The sequence below is a fragment of the Mustelus asterias genome, chromosome 6, assembly GCF_964213995.1.
Source record: "Mustelus asterias chromosome 6, sMusAst1.hap1.1, whole genome shotgun sequence".
NCBI classification, from domain to species: Eukaryota; Metazoa; Chordata; class Chondrichthyes; order Carcharhiniformes; family Triakidae; genus Mustelus; species Mustelus asterias.
In genome coordinates, this window is record NC_135806.1 from 131,085,535 (window position 1) to 131,103,044 (window position 17,510).

General features: G+C 42.0%; 1 protein-coding gene across 2 annotated transcripts in view; it reads right to left on the bottom strand.

Annotated features, from left to right (window-relative positions):
• The window catches only part of galnt7 (UDP-N-acetyl-alpha-D-galactosamine: polypeptide N-acetylgalactosaminyltransferase 7), a 150,282-nt gene that overhangs the window by 16,617 nt on the left and 116,155 nt on the right, over window positions 1-17,510 (bottom strand). Inside the window, exons 5-6 of one of the 2 annotated variants that reach the window (XM_078215119.1) lie at window positions 13,868-13,947; window positions 5,235-5,417 (exon numbers count right to left, since the gene is read on the bottom strand). In XM_078215119.1, coding sequence (XP_078071245.1) covers window positions 5,235-5,417; window positions 13,868-13,947 — 263 coding nt within the window. Of the gene's footprint in view, window positions 1-5,234; window positions 5,418-5,583; window positions 5,767-13,867; window positions 13,948-17,510 lie in introns of both variants that reach the window. The other variant, XM_078215120.1, reaches the window with a different exon arrangement.

Consider the following 17,510-nt stretch of genomic DNA (forward strand, 5'->3'; position numbering starts at 1 on the left):
AATCATTGTGGATTGACACAGTGCTGCAGGATATTAGCAACAAATGTACTCGTGCGTTCAAAAGAAATCCCTTTGTTACCTATTTTGAAGATATTAACCAGTGTATATTACAACTAGCTACTAATATCAGAGTGAAATTTCAACTGCTAAGTTTCAGATTTTTGTTTTTAAAAATTCTTTACAACCTAACTGCTATAACGGAAAGGAAAATGTGATTATTTTTCTTTCATGAGATGTGAGCATTGCTGGCAAGGCCAGGATTCATTGCCCATCCCTAATTGCCCTTGAACTAAGGTGATTTGTTAGAGCAGTTAAAAAATCAACCACATTGACTTGTTGTCCTTTATTGCATGAGGAATTGAATACAAAAATAAAGAAATCTTGCTACAGTTGTAAAAGAATTTTGTGAGACTGTATCTGGAATAGTGTGCGTGCAGTTTTGGTCTTTACATTCAGGAAAGGATATACTTGCACTTTACGCGATATGGAGAAAGTTCACTAAAATGGTCACTAGAATGAGGGGGTTGCTCTATGATGAGGCTGAGTAAATGGGGCTTCTATTCTCTGGAGAACAGACGAATGAGAGGCAATCTCATTGAAACCTACAAAATTCTTACAGAATTGTAGAGAATGGACGCTGAGAGATTGTTTCTGCTGGTCAGGGAATCTAAAACATGGGGCCACATTCTTGGCAAAGGGGTCAATCATTTAGGACTGGGAGAAGTAAAAACTTCACTCGAAGGGTTGTGAATCTTTGGAATTCCCTACGCCAGAGGGTTGTGAATGCGCCATTATTGAATACATGTAAAGCTGTGATAGATTTTTGACCTCTCAGGGAATTAAGCGATATGAGGGTGACAAAATGGAGTTGAAGACCAAGATCAGCCATGATCGTATTGAGTAGCAGAGGGGGCTTGATGGGCAATGTGGTCACTCCTGCTTTTATCTTTTACGCTTTTATTGCTGTGGACCTGGAGTCACAATTAAGCCAGACCGTGAAATGGCAGATTTCCTTCCCTAGTGGACATTAGCGAACCAGATGAGTTTTCATGTCAATCGATGATAGTTGTCATGGTCACCAATACTGAAACTAGCTTTACATCGCAGGTTTATTAATTTAATTTAAATTTCACCAGCTGGCGTGGGGGACCTGAACCCATGTCCCCAGAAGATTAACCTGGGCCTTTGGATTACTCGTCTGGCTCCCCTTAATTTGTCTTACTCAACATAAAATTTGAAGTCTAAAGAGTGACTGGATATTAAAGGCATATATTAATCATAATCAAGATTATTTTAGTCAATGGTTTATTTTTCCACATAGAACTCTGTAATGCATCTTACTTCCTGCAAAACAGGATGAATCAGGCAGTATTACATGTAACATTGCTTTGTAAGGATCGACCAATATTTAATACTGAGCACATCAACAAAAAACATTATTGCTACAAGGTGACCTGCAGCAATCTGTATTTGCTAAAGTACATTAAATAATAGAACCAAAGAAATTGGAGACTTGTTTGGTTCACGATTGCCGTAAAAATGCAAGCCAAAGTTACGGTGACCCAAAAGAGAAAATTCCAAACCCAGAACTAAACCAGTTTTTGCTGTCTAGATGTTTCCCTTGAAAATATTTGTCCACTTTGATGTTTGAGAAGACCCAAGCACCACAACCTCTCTTTATAGACTAACCCCAAAACCATCCACCCTCAATAAAGTTATGCTTTTTTAGAGTCCAAATCCAGTCCCTTTTTGTTCCTCTCTTCAGTTATATTGTACCAAATTAAATAGTTCTGACATTTCCTCTACATTCCTGCACTTCAACCTTCTTCTCTCCTACTCTCAAAGTTCTCGGGTGCATCCTCGAAGATATTATTCTGTAGTCCCCAATCATAGCTGTTTCTGCACATTTTGAATTTAGTTACATCCTTTCTGTAGTGAAGGTTCAAGAACCATAGACAATAGTCAAGATCTAATCTTAACAATGCACGGTATAGTGGCAGAATAGCCTCTTTCAATCTATAATGATTGAAAGAGGAGAGTAATGAATTGATAGGTGATAGTCAGCATGGTTTTGTGGCAGGTAGGTCGTGCCTTACTAACCTTATTGAGTTTTTTGAGAAAGTGACCAAGGAGGTGGATGGGGGCAAGGCAGTGGACGTGATATATATGGATTTTAGTAAGGCGTTTGATAAGGTTCACCATGGTAGGCTTCTGCAGAAAATGCAGATGTATGGGATTGGGGGTGATCTAGGAAATTGGATCAGGAATTGGCTAGCGGATAGGAAACAGAGGGTGGTGGTTGATAGTAAATATTCATCATGGAGTGCGGTTACAAGTGGTGTACCTCAGGGATCTGTTTTGGGGCCACTGCTGTTTGTAATATTTATTAATGACCTGGATGAGGGTATAATTGGGTGGATTAGCAAATTTGCTGATGACACCAAAGTCGGTGGTGTGGTAGACAGTGAGGAAGGGTGTCGTAGTTTGCAGGAAGACTTAGACAGGTTGCAATGTTGGGCCGAGAGGTGGCGGATGGAGTTTAATGCGGAGAAGTGTGAGGTAATTCACTTTGGTAGGAATAACAGATGTGTTGAGTATAGGGCTAACGGGAGGACTTTGAGTAGTGTGGAGGAGCAGAGGGATCTAGGTGTATGTGTACATAGATCCCTGAAAGTTGGGAATCAAGTAGATAAGGTTGTTAAGAAGGCATATGGTGTCTTGGCGTTTATTGGTAGGGGGATTGAATTTAGGAGTCGTAGCGTTATGTTGCTACTGTACACAACTCTGGTGCGGCCGCACTTGGAGTACTGTGTGCAGTTCTGGTCCCCACATTACAGGAAGGATGTGGAGGCTTTGGAGAAGGTGCAGAGGAGGTTTACCAGGATGTTGCCTGGTATGGAGGGGAGATCCTATGAGGAGAGGCTGAGTGAGTTGGGATTGTTTTCGCTGGAAAGGCGGCGGCTAAGAGGGGATCTTATTGAAACATATAAGATGATTAGAGGATTAGATAGGGTGGATAGTGATAGCCTTTTTCCTCTGATGGAGAAATCCAGCACGAGGGGGCATGGCTTTAAATTGAGGGGGGGTAGTTACAGGACCGATGTCAGGGGTAGGTTCTTTACCCAGAGAGTGGTGAGGGATTGGAATGCCCTACCAGCATCAGTTGTAAATGCGCCTAGTTTGGGGGCGTTTAAGAGAGCCGTAGATAGATTCATGGACGATAAGAAATTGGTTTAGGTTGGAGGGTCACTTTTTTTTTTGTTTGTAACTGGTCGGTGCAACATCGTGGGCCGAAGGGCCTGTTCTGCGCTGTAATGTTCTATGTTCTATGTTCTATGTTCTATAACTCCACTGATAAAATCATCCAACTTGACAGTAGCCAAACTGTAGCTTGATGATTTGAGGGGTCCAACTTTAAGACTTCCAGAGCCCTTTTTCCTGATCAGTTAGGGCTAAGTATTTTCCCATCAATCCTATAACTCCTCTGCTGACTTTGTATCCTAAGTACATAGCCTATCAACCTTGAAATGCACTTGCAAATTATCCATCATCCCTCCCCAATAATCCAACTATGGGCAGCACGGTGGCAGAGTGGTTAGCACTGCTGCCTCAGAGCTCCAGGGACCCGGGTTCAATTCTGGCCTTGGGTAACTGTGTTTTCACATTCTCCCCATGTCTGCGTGGGCTTCCTCCGAGTACTCCGGTTTTCTCTGAGTCCGGCTTAGGTGGATTGTCCATGCTACATTGCTCCTTAGTGTCCATAGATGTGTAGGTTAGGTGGATTACCCATGGTAAAGGCATGGGGTTATGGGGATAGGGCAGCAGAGTGAGCCTGGGTAAGATGCTCTTTTGGAGAGTCAGTGCTGACTCGATGGGCTGAATGGCCGCTATAGGGACTCCATGGTTCTGTGGTACAACAGCAGCACCCCACCCACCATCCAGCTTGTCTCTATCGTTCATCATTTGAACAACCAGCATATTGTGAAGTCATCTGCAAACTTTTGAGGTGAGGTCACCAGCTTTTCCAGAGCACAACAGCAAGCTCCTATTCCTTATTTCCAAGGACCAGATGTTTACCATTGCCTAAAAAAATTAGTTTAATTTCATTACATTACAGCTAATATCCTGCCTGTTAATTTTCTCTGCTAGTTTTCTAATCCATTCCATTTAGTCCCCAAGGGCAGCATTTTAAGGGCGTCAAAATGTGAAATTATATTGTAAGAGTCATGAAAAATTATGGCTGGTTTCATGGTAAGTAAACATCCTTGAATTAGCTCCACTTTAGCACAGTATTTGTTTAAGACCAGGGAACAGGTTTGGGTATTGATGTCTTCTTACTGATTGTGGAAGGGGTTAACCCTGTATCCCTAGCTCAAGTGCTTTGTGTAATTTTACACTGCTGTAATTCAAACCAACTTTCCACCCAACTTCTTCTCAGGTTTAGCAATAGAGAAATAATAGACGCCGTTTGTTTACTTACTTAAGTGCACTCACCCATTTGCCCACTTAATAAAAGGAGGGGCTTGAAACCATACCAGACACCAAGATCTGGTGAGTGTGAAATAAAAATTCCCGGCAGTGTAATGATATACTAAACTTCACATACACACAGATAAAATTGTTCTCTGTGTAAAAGTACAAGTCCCTCAGCTTTTCCCCTCTGAAACCCATCTTCTTTCAAGATATTCATCTCTGCACATTTGACAGAAATGTTCCAATCACTTAATACATTCTCTATGCTGCTTTATCTCCTCCAGTTGCACAATTGGAAAAAGTTAAGACGATTGCGGCCAACTGTGTGGGATTAAGATACTCCCTCTGCAATGAAAGCCAGCTCAGTGTACAAGCATGAGCTGTACCTCAGTGATTGCATTATGTGCTAAACTGGAACTTCTGGTTTGTCGTACTTTGAACACAGCCTCCACACAAAAATTGACAAAAGAACTATTGGTCGATCCCTACTTGGCATCAAGCACTTTGCGGCGTAAATGATTTACGAGTTTTGAAAATTAAGCGAAAAAAGGGAAAGGTTCTTGTGTTTAAAGCGAGGAAAGAATTGGCAATATATGAGTGCAGCCTTTTCAGTTCATTGTGAACATTGATTTTTCAGGTAAAAGAGAAATGTCTAACATAGAAAAACAGGAACAAAAACACAAATGGACATTAGCTGGATACAGAATTAGTGCGCAGATTATTTTTTACAAGTGGCAGTTATTAAATGTTCTAATGATTACCAATATGGCTCAGTTCTATGTTTTCTCCTTTCCTTCTCCCGCTTGGACAGAGGGACACGCTTCCACAGCATGCTCCAGTCCCACGCTCCTCTAGCAAAACCATCTTCGTCACCACCCCCCTGTGGTGATATCTCGTAAGTATTTCCGTTTATGGCATCTATGAGTGGGACAGTACATGTGGTTCTGCGGCAATATCGTTGGTGGAGGCGGAAGGGGTAGGCAAAGATCCATGCGTCAACATATTATTGGAATTAGGGTGAAGGATGCAGCAGGATACATGGGAAAAATAGAAAGATTATAGGACTTAGAGGTAAATCAATAAACAATAGAAAATTTCATCTGCGATTACCGATAAGGCTCAGTTTTATGCTTTCTTCTGGCCTTTTCACGACTGTTTAATGGTACACGTTTCCACAGCAAGCTCCAATCCCAGGCCCCTCTGGCAAAACCATCCTGATCCCCACCTTGCTGTGGTTCAATGGTAAAGTCATTACCATCTATGTAATCTATAAGGGGAACTGTGCATGTCGTTCTGAAACAAACATTCAAGAACACAACAGATACCAAAAATAGATGGTCACCATTTTGAACCTTCACATTTAACAATTCGCTGCTAAGTGCAACATAGTCAGAACAGATTTTACCATAGATGGCATTTAACAAAAAAATTTAAAAACTGTAACTACTATTCATGTTACTCTGTTGGCGATCAAGATTAGGTGCCTGAAATAATAACTCAAAAGCTATGTTTTGTCTGGAGTCCCTTACATCATCATTCAGCCAGACTATTTTTACATAATAATGTTTTAAATGTGGCAATGTTGCTAATATTTCAAAGATCAGTTAATTAAGCAACGACCAGGAGGTGCAACCTGTTGTCCACCAGATCTATAAGACTCTGGCCAAAAGGGGTCCACCCCATCTTTAGCCTGTTTGCATATGGCATGCTTTTGTTTTATCAGATGTTATTTTGGTTGTAAATAATTAATTCTGAATATTATTTCATGATTCATGACTTGCATTGCAGCATCTCATTTGTGTATACACAAATTATATATTAAAATGTATACATGTATGTACCCTCAGTAATTGTTTCAGAATGGGTATTAACACTGACACTTGGGGGAAAAGCACTCATTTGAATGTTTCATGTTAACTGAAGGGCACATTATGATTAACAGGACTTCTTACACTTCAAGGACAATTTGGTGCATATTTCTTGGGGTTTTACAATAGGTCAAAATAGAGTCATAGAGTCAGAGGTTTACAGCATGGAAACAGGCCCTTCAGCCCAACTTGTCCATGCCGCCCTTTTTTAAAAAAAACCCCTAAACTAATCCCAATTGCCTGCATTTGGCCCATATCCCTTTATACCCATCGTATCCGTGTAACTATCTAAATGCTTTTTAAAAGATAAAATTGTACCCGCCTCTACTACCACCTCTGGCAGCTTGTTCCAGACACTCACCACCCTCTGTGAAAAAATTGTCCCTCTGGACACTTTTGTATCGCTCCCCTCTCACCTTAAACCTCTGCCCTCTAGTTTTAGACTCCCCTATCTTTGGGAAAAGATATTGACTATCTACCTTGTCTATGCCCCTCATTATTTTATAGACCTCTATAAGGTCACCCCTCAGCCTTCTACGCTCCAGAGAAAAAAGTCCCAGTCTATTCAGCCTCTCCTTATAACTCAATCCATCAAGTCCCAGTAGCATCCGGGTAAATCTTTTCTGCACTCTTTCTAGTTTAATAATATCCTTTCTATAATAGGGTGACCAGAATTGCACACAGTATTCCAAGTGTGGTCTTACCAATGTCTTGTACAACTTCAACAAGACGTCTCAACTCCTGTATTCGATGTTCTGACCGATGAAACCAAGCATGACTCCACTTTCAAGGAGCTATGAACCTGCACCCCTAGGTCTCTTTATTCTGTAACGCTCCCCAACGCCCTACCATTAACTGAGTAAGTCCTTCCCTGGTTCAATCTACCAAAATGCATTTGTCCAAATTAAACTCCACCTGCCATTCGTCAGCCCACTGGCCCAATTGATCAAGATTGATCAATTGAAAAATGATAATTAATGGATGAATTGAAGCTTAGCTCCATGGAAAAATGATTCCTTTAGGTTACATCAATGACAAATAGTTGATTAACAGTAAACCTGCACCATCCATGCAGCTCAGAACTATGGCAGGGATCCTGATACTAGGCAAAAGAGTGTTATTAATCATTGTCATCTATATCAATGATCTGGATGATAATGTGGTCAATTGGATCAGCAAGTTTGCTGATGATACAAAGATTGGAGGTGTAGTGGACAGTGAGGAAGGTTTTCAAAGCTTGCAGAGGGATTTGGACCAACTAGAAAAATGGGCTGAAAAATGGCAAATGGAATTTAACGCAGACAAGTGTGAGATATTGCACTTTGGAAGGACAAACCAAAGGAGAACGTACAGGGTAAATGGTAGGACTCTGAAGAGTGCAGTTGAACAGAGGGATCTGGGAATACAGGTTCAGAGTTCCCTAAAAGTGACGTCACAGGTGGATAGGGTCGTAAAGAGTGCCTTTGGTACATTGGCCTTTATAAATCGGAGTATCGAGTATAAAAGTTGGAGTGTTATGGTAAGGTTATATAAGGCATTGGTGAGGCTGAATTTGGAGTATTGTGTACAGTTTTAGTCACATAGTTACAGGAAGGATGTAAATAAGATTGAAAGAGTGCAGAGAAGGTTCACAAGGATGTTGCCGGGACTTGAGAAGCTGAGTTACAGAGAGAGATTGAATAGGTTGGGACTTTATTCCCTGGAGCGTAGAAGATTGAGGGGAGATTTGATAGAGGTGTATAAGATTTTGATGGGTATAGATAGAGTGAATGCAAGCAGGCTTTTTCCGCTGAGGCTAGGGGAGAAAAAAACCAGAGGGCATGGGTTAAGGGTGAAAGGAGAAAAGTTTAAAGGGAATATTAGGGGGGGCTTCTTCACGCAGAGAGTGGTGGGAGTGTGGAATGAGCTGCCGGATAAAGTGGTAAATGCGGGGTCACTTTTAACATTTAAGAAAAACTTGGACGGGTTCATGGATGAGAGGGGTGTGGAGGGATATGGTCCAAGTGCAGGTCAGTGGGACTAGGCATAAAATGGTTCGGCACAGACAAGAAGGGCCAAAAGGCCCGTTTCTGAGCTGTAATTTTCTATGGTTCTATTAAGAGTGTTTGAAATGCGTTTCGAAAATGTAGACTTTTGGGTGAATGGAAGCTAATATATTTATTTCACTACAGTAGGGAAAATGCTATAATAGTTTCAGAGCAGATACAGAAAAAAAAGACCAAACATTTACAAGGACAATTGTTTTTGTCTCCGTCAGTGGCACAGCCTTCATGCAACACAATGTGAATGAGTAGTGATAGAAAAGGGAGGGAGCTCTAATCTATTCTTTCTTTTCAAGTAAAAATGGTGAGTTTGGTGCAAAAGAAAAATTGATGTTGGACAGTTACATGAATACTTTCCACTTAGTAAGGAAGTTAAAACTAGAGGACACAGCCTCAAAATAAAGGGGGGTCGGTTTAAGACAGAGTTGAGGAGGAACTTCTTCTCCCAGAGGGTGGTGAATCTCTGGAATTCTCTGCCCACTGAGGTGGTGGAGGCTACCTCGCTGAATATGTTTAAAGCGCGGATGGATGGATTCCTGAGCGGTAAGGGAATTAAGGGTTATGGGGATCAGGCGGGTAAGTGGTACTGATCCACGTCAGATCAGCCATGATCTTATTGAATGGCGGGGCAGGCTCGAGGGGCTAGATGGCCTACTCCTGCTCCTATTTCTTATGTTCTTATTTTCTTATGTTCTTATGAATACGGAGTGGGGATGTCAGTGTAACGCAGAAGAACAAAAACTATAACACTGGAATTTTACAGGAAGCCAGACACTGCAATCAAGGAACTGCTGGTTTCGATGAAATAACGTCTCACCTTTGTAAGATATGCTTACTATAAATGCTATGGGTCCCCTCCAACACTTTTCTCCCCCTCCATTCAAAAAAACTTGAGTGATTATCTTGTGCATACTGCCATGTTTTCTAGTGCTGCATCAGCACCAACTCTTACATAGATGGTAAAGCAGAACAAATGTACTGTTTTGTGTGTGACCAGAGACCAGAAACTGCTACTTGACGAAGGAGAGGGATTCATCTAGTTTTAGACACTGAAGTATAATTACACGGAGCAGCAGTCTAAAAGTCCAGAGTGCATTCTCAGCTTGAATATCGAAGCTTTAAGTTACTCAAAATCTGCCAAAGGATCCTGAAGTTTTAAAAAAAAGGTCAATGTTGCCAACAGTTAAACTTTAGTCAAAGATAGACAACAAGGGGAATATCCTATCTAGCTTCCATTGATTCAGGGCCAACACTGCAATTCCTGTGAGTGGAAATAATCTTTTGGCACAGGATTGCTTTTGATATCCATCAAAACTAGTATTCAACAGAGGCATTAAACCAAATCCCAAGAACCCATTCAGGTGAATGTTAAAAGGCCATACTGCATTATTCAAAGAAAGGCAGGGATTTCTCCCAGGTGTCCCACTGACATGTCTCCTGCCAATTCTTGGATGATGCTCAGTTTGCTCAGTGCACTCTAAGGGCGGAATTTTCCCACACTGCTTGTCATGGGAATCGCAGCACGTGGGGGCAGACCATGCAAAGGTCCATTGACCTCAGGTGGGAATTTCCAGCCTTGGGGCAAGCGCGGCTGGAAAATCCCACCCCAAGAGTAATTAACCACATGAAGGGCTTTGAGATGTTGAAGACGACATGATGAAACACTGTACCAATGCAAGATTTGAAATGTTTTTTTAAAAATCAGAAGCTGGGGAGGCGAGAGGCCAGTTCGTGGCATTTTTCTTTACTGTGGGCCAGCAGCCATCTGGACTCGCATCCATGTACAAGAACTACAATCAAGAGCTGTTTTACATGCAAGATAGTTTCTGCTTTGGATATCCAATAATAAATGAATGCTCGAGGCAGTTCTATCACTATAGTCACCATGCATATGTGATGTTGTACAACACCTGTAAGGATCAAAGTTTTAATATTTAAATCATCAAGGATTTTGATTGTCAGACATGCCTAGCTCCTGATTACTTAATCATTTTGTGTAAACTAAAGCGCCTTTCAAAACTGTTTTTATTCTTCTGATATTTGCACAGCTAGGAGGAGGCGGCCATTCGACCCTTCATGCCTGCTCCACCATTCAGTATGATCATAGCTGATCATCCAGTTCAATACCCTGATCTCATCCTCCCCCTTATCCTTTGATCCCTTTCATCCCAAGAGCTATATCTAACTCCTTAAAAACATACAATGCTTTGGCCTCAACTGCTTTCTGTGGTAGTGAATTCCATGTGTTTACCACTCTGTGGCTGAAGAAATGGCTCTTTGCCTCAGTCCTAAGAGGTTTGCCCTTTACCCTTAGACTATGACCCCTGGTTCTGGACTCCTCACCATCAGGAATATCCTTTCCTCATCAATCCTGTCTAGTTCTGTTAGAATTTTATAGGATTCCATGGATAGCCTAACATTTATCCACAATATACTGCATGTACCATGTATTTGTCCACTCACTCAGCTTGTCTAAATCACACTGAAGCATCTCTGCATCCTCCTCACAGCTCACCCTCCCACCCAGCTTTGTGAAAGTTTGTGGAGATATTGCATTTAGTTCCCTGATCTAAATCATTAATATATATATTGTGAATAACGAGGGTCCTAGCACTGATCCACTAGTCACTGCCTGCCACTTGGAAAAAGACTCGTTTATTCCTACTCTTTGTTTCTTGTCTGCCAACCAGTTTTCTATCCATCTCAATACACTACCCCAATCCCATGTGCTTTCACTTTCCATGCTAATCTTTTTTTTGCGATTTTGTTGTAAGTCTTCTGAATGTCCAAATAAACCATATCCACTGACTCCCCCTCATCAAGTCTATAAATTACATTCGCGAAGAATTCCAGTAGATTTATCATGCATGATTTTCCTTTCGTAAATCCATGCTGACTCTGTCTGATGCTACCACTATTTACCAAGCGCTCTGCTATAAAATCTTTAATAATGGATTCTAGTATTTTCCCCACTACCGACGTTAGACTGACTGGTCTATAATTCCTTGTTTTCTCTCCATCTCACTTTTTAAATAATGGGGTTCCATTAGCTCCCCTCTAATCTGTAGGAATTGTTCCACAGTCTATAGAACCTTGGAAGATGATCACCAATGCATCCACTATTTCTAGCGCCACTTCCTTAAATACTCTGGGATGTAGATTATCAGGCCCTGGGGATTTATTGGCCTTCAATCCCATTAATTTCTCCAACACCATTTCTCTACTAATACTGATTTTCTTCAGTTGCTCCCTCTCACTAAACCCTGTATTCTCCAACATTTCTGGCACGTTATGTGTCCTTCTTTGTGAAGATAGAACTAAAGCATGCATTTAGTTGGCTAGCCATTTCTTTGTTCCCCATTATAAATTCTCCTGTTTCTGACTATAAGGAAACTACATTTGTCTTCACCAATCTTTTTCTCTTCACGTACTTATAGAAACTTTTACGGTCAGTTTTATGTTCCTCAGAAGTCTCAGACATTATTCCCCCTCTCACCCTGCAGCCATGTCCCCGTAATCCTGACTCCATCATACCTATTTACATCTATTTGCATGATTAATTCATGCTAGCAAGGCTAACATTCATCACTCATCACTAACTGCCTTTGAGAAGTTGGTGTTGAGCTGCATTTTTTGTTCTATTCATTCATGGGATTGGGCCATTGCTGGCAGGGTGAGCAATTCTTGCCCGTGACACCTCTTCCAGCTTAGTCATTCTCCCCGATATGGTCACTATCTTCATTCCATTAAGTCCAAGGGATCTAGGCTTGAACCTATAATGGCGTACAACTGATTTAGCCTTTCCTGCCAGATCTGGCTGGGCCACATCAAGCATTACTGGGTCCTGTGCTACTCTGCTAAATCTGCTCATGACTCCAGGATCATTCTAGATTGCAAAGCTAATCCCAGACTTCTTTTCCTCATTACCAACCATCTCCTTAAATCCCTGTCCCCTAAACCCTTTTATCCTCATCTCCAATGACATAACGTAATTGTTTTTGTTTTAATTTGTTCATTCATGGGATGTTGGTGTTGCAGGTTAGGCCAGCATTTATTGCTCATCCCAAATTGCCTTCAAGAGAGTGGTGGAGAGCTGCCTCTTTGAACTGCTGCAGCCTATGTAGTAAAGGTATTCCCACAGTGCTGTTAGATAGGAAGCTTCAGGATATTGACCCAGTGATGAATAAGGAACAGCAATATATTTCAGATGCAAAATGGTGTGACTTGGAAAACATTCCAACAAACTCTTGACTTGTACCTTGTAGGTAGCGGGAAAGCTTTAGGGAACCTAGAGAGGAGTCATTGCTGCAGAATACCCAGCCCCGACCCGTTCTCACAACCATTATTACATATGTGACTTGTCCAGTTAAGTTTCAGGTCAATAGTGACCCCAGGATGTCAATTTTGATGATTCAGCGATAGTAATGCCATTAATATCAAGGGGTGTGGTTAAACTCTCACTGTCACTTACATAAATACATACAAAGGGGCATTTTGCACCGATGAAGGGGTAAGCACAATGACCCAACCGTTCAGGAAAGAAAGACTTGCATGTTTAATCAATGACATCACACAAAAACAAACATCTCAAAACACTCAAGTGAGCATGGATTGCACTAAAATGCAGCACCTTATTTAGACAAAATGCAGAGTTCATTCTGCAAACGGTAGGATTCTCGTATCGCAATTTAGTGAATCACGAGTCAATTTTATTTGGTGACGTGCTGCTAATAACTGGAAGAATGCTGGCCAGGGCACTGGGAAAATTCCCTGCTTTTCATTAAATTACTCCCCCATGGATTGTTAACGTTTATCAGAATATCTTACTGTCTTTATTTTCCCAACTTGATGATTTTATCCCTTTTCATCTGCCACACAATTCAATTTCTCTAATGCAGTCTTCCAAAAAAGATTCTTAATATGTTCACTGCAGAACCTCGATCGCCAAGAACCTCCCAGTGTCAGGGCTGATTTACGATCCATTAATAGAAAGCATATTTGCTTACAGCTTTCATTGATTTCACTGTAGCAAGACATGAACAACACACTTAAATTCATTGCTAATAGTAACACACCACATTCATAGTCAGATCCTGGGACTTGCAGTGCTCACCAGCTTGCCTGGAGAGGGCACATGGCTTTACTGTTTGTGATCCTGGGCTGCTTGGCAAAATTAAGCACTCTCAATTATCTCAGCAACTGCAAGGATGCTTTGGCAATGTAGCGGGGGTGGAAGACACATACCTGAGCAAGAAACAAATAAACAATGCATTCTAAATCTGTTGTGCTGAACCGGGGTTGAAATGGGGCAGGAGAGGAAGTAAACCTGGTATTGTTACATTTGAATAAATAACCTTGTATTATCCCAATAAATAACAATCCCCAAACTAATTTAAACCATTAGAAGTGATCGCATGTTCATTCAGAGCCCCTTTCTCCTATAGCCTTTCCTGAACAAGGTTGAAATAAAACAGCTTGCCTTACCTGTTTGCAGAAATGGGGGCTACCAGTGGTGCATACCAGTTTGGTCCAACTTCACAATGAGCATCCAGATATATCAGCACCTAAAAATGGAAGGGACAAAGCTTTAATTGAATCAAGACCATAATCTGGTTCATTTAGTGTCCTTTAGGGAAGGAAATCTGCAACGTGGTTGAATCTTAACTGCCGTTGGAAATGGCCTAGCAAGCCGCCCAGTTCAAGGCAATCGGGGTGGACAACAAATGCTGGCCTTGCCAGTGACGCCCACATCTCATGTTAGATTTTTTTAAAATTTAAGTTTCGCCAGATCCTAACCACCCAGAACACAAGGTCTTCATCAATCGAGGGATTGAGTTTAGGAGTCGGGAGATAATGATGCAGCTTTATAAGACCCTCGTCAGACCCCACTTGGTGCTGTGCTCAGTTCTGGTCGCCTCATTACAGGAGGGATGTGGAAATGATTGAAAGGGTGCAGAGAAGATTTACAAGGATGTTGCCTGGATTGGTTGGCATGCCTTATGAGGATAGGTTGAGGGAGCTCGGTCTTTTCTCCTTGGAGAGACGAAGGATGAGAGGTGACCTGATAGAGGAGTACAAGATGTTGAGAGGTATAGATCGGGTGGATTCTCGGAGGCTTTTTCCCAGGGCTGAAATGGCTGCTACGAGAGGACACAGGTTTAAGGTGCTGGGGAGTAGGTACAGAGGAGATGTCAGGGGTAAGTTTTTCACTCAGAGGGTGGTGGGTGAGTGGAATCGGCTGCCGTCAGTGGTGGTGAAGGCAAACTCGATAGGATTTTTTAAGAGACTTCTGGATGAGTACATAGGATTATGTACTCATAGGATCGAGGGTTATAGGTAAGCCTATATATAAGCCTAGGTAGGTAGGGACATGGCCGGCGCAACTTGTGGGCCAAAGGGCCTGTTTGTGCTGTATTATTTCCTTGTTCTATGTTCTAAGACAACAAATAATGACTAAAGGCTATTCAGGCCCATCTGCTTTTAAGCACAATTATTTAAATAAATACCTGCATAACATTTTTAATACATGTATATTAATTTGCGAACAAGTGGCAAAACTATGAAAAGACCAGTTACAAAGAGTAAAATAGACACTTTCAGATCATGTGGAATTTTTTGATAGTCACACACTTAATGTAAAAAAATTGCAAAATGATAAAGTGAACAGATTAAAATGCTATAGATGTGTTGAAAATATATCGTGGAACCAGAAGTATTCATCCCAGCCAGTTCATGTCACTGTTTACCCTCCACCTAAACAAACGGTTCTTAGTATATTTTTCCAATATACCTTCAATTACTATGCCAACCTAATCCTGAATCACATTGTATTTATAAAGTAAGGAGGAGGTCTTATGGTGCAGTGGGTAGTGTCCATGCTTCTAAGCCAGAAGCTCCAGGTTTAAATGGAATTAGCAAGCCTGGGATGTTATCATCAGGACATCGGCGGGGGAAAGGAAGCGGGGGGGGGGGGGGTGTGTGTGTGGTGTGGGTTTGTCTGGGTGGGGGTATCGCAGGGCTTGATAATATCCAGGCTTGGGCTGTTGGGCTGACAAGTAGCCAGTAACAGTTACGCCACACAAGTGTCCCTTGACATTCATTGGCACTATCATTGCTGAATCCCCCAGTGTCAACATCTTGGAGGTTACCATTGACCAGAAACTCAACTGTACTAGCCATATAAATACTGTGGCTACAGTGCAGATCAAAAGCTAGGAATCCGGTGTTGAATAACTCACTTCCTGATCCCCTGAAGCCTGACCACATATCTACAAGGCAGAAGTCAGGAGTGTAATGGAATATTCTCCACTTGCTTGGATGTTTGCAGCTCCAACAACACTCAGGAAACACGGCACCATCTGGGACAAAGGAGCCCGCTTGATTGAACAAAGAACAAACAAAGAACAATACAGCACAGGAACAGGCCCCTAGGCCCTCTAAGCCTGCACCGATCATGTGTTCCTAACTAGACCATCCGTTTGTATCCCTCTATTCCCAGTCTGTTCATGTGGCTATCTAGATAAGTCTTAAATGATCCTAGTGTGTCTGCCTCAACCACCTTGCTTGGTAGTGCATTCTAGGCCCCCACCACCCTCTGTGTAAAAAACGTTCCCCACATATCTGTATTAAACCTTGCCCCCCTTACCTTGAACTTGTGACCCCTTTTGTTTGTCACAAACACAAGATTGGCACCCTTTCCACAAACATTCAATCCCTCCACCACTGACGAACAGTGGCAGCTATGTGTACGATCTATAAGTTGTACTGCAGGAACTCATCAACTCCTTCGGTACCACTAACCAAACCCACAATTACATCTAGAGGGTCAAGAGTAGCTGATACCTGGGAACATCACCAACTGGAGGTTCCCCTCCAAGTCATTCACCATCCTGACTTGGAAACAATTGCCATTCCTTCATTGTTGCTGGATCAAAATTCTGTAATTTTTTCTTCCTAACAGCACTGTAGTTAGTTGTACCTCCACCTCAGACACTGCAGCAATTCAAGAAGACACTACCTTATGAAGGACAACTAGGGATGGGCAATACAATGCTGGCCTAGCCAGCGATGTCCATATCCCATAAATATGCCAACTTTACCAACCTTTGCATAACATTAAAGCCTTCTGTCTTCTCCTTCCCAGAGAGCATAAAACCATCCAACCTTTTCTGATAGGTTTAACCCATCCTGATTGGCATAATCACTCAGTTCTGCGGTCATTCTTGTATAAATTTTTTGCATCCTCTCCAACTTTTTCATGATGGAGATGAGAATTGTTCACAGTACTCTTGTAATCCAAGCAGGAGTCTATACAAGTTTAACATGACAGTTCTGCTTTTCAACTCAAGAAACTTACCCTAGAGCTCCGTTTGTTAACAGTCTTATTGAGATAGAAGCCTCAGAAATGTGTGACGAAGCTTTTCCTGCCCTTAGCTCTAACTCTCCGACATTTCCTCTTGTACTTACAGTTCCATGTTCTTGACCACTCAACAACTGGAAACAATTTACTCCCAAACACAGGCAGCGTTCTGCAAGTGGTGATGCCTGCATAGTTTGAATGCTTTCACAAAGCCCTATCTTAATCCAGCATCTCGGGAATAACAAATGCTTTGACAGTTGAACAAGATAACAACTTCCATTTGTACAATGCCTTTAGTGTAGCAAAAAGGTCCTAAGGTGCTTCACAGGAGCCTAATCAGATAAAAATTGATAAAAAAGGAGGGAGGTATTGGCACAGTGCCAAAGGCTTGGGCAAAGAGAGCACCATTTTAAAGAGCATGTTAAAGGGAAAGGGAGAGGTAGGGAAGTTTAGTTAAGGAATTTCCAAGCCTATGTCCTAGATGGTTGAAAGAACAGCCGCCAATAAGTGATGCAGCGACATCAATTGGGGGGGGTGGGGGGTGGCATGGTGGCAGAGTGGTTAGCACTGCTGCCTCACAGCGCCAGATGCCCGAGTTCGATCCCAGCCTTGGGTGACTGTGTGGAGTTTGCACAGTCTCCCTGTGTCGGTTTCCTCAGGGTGCTTCAGTTTCCTCCCAAGTCCAAAGATGTGCAGGTTAGGTGGATTGGCCTTGCTAAATTGCCCCTTAGCGTCCCAAGATGTGTAGGTTAGATGGATCAGCTATAG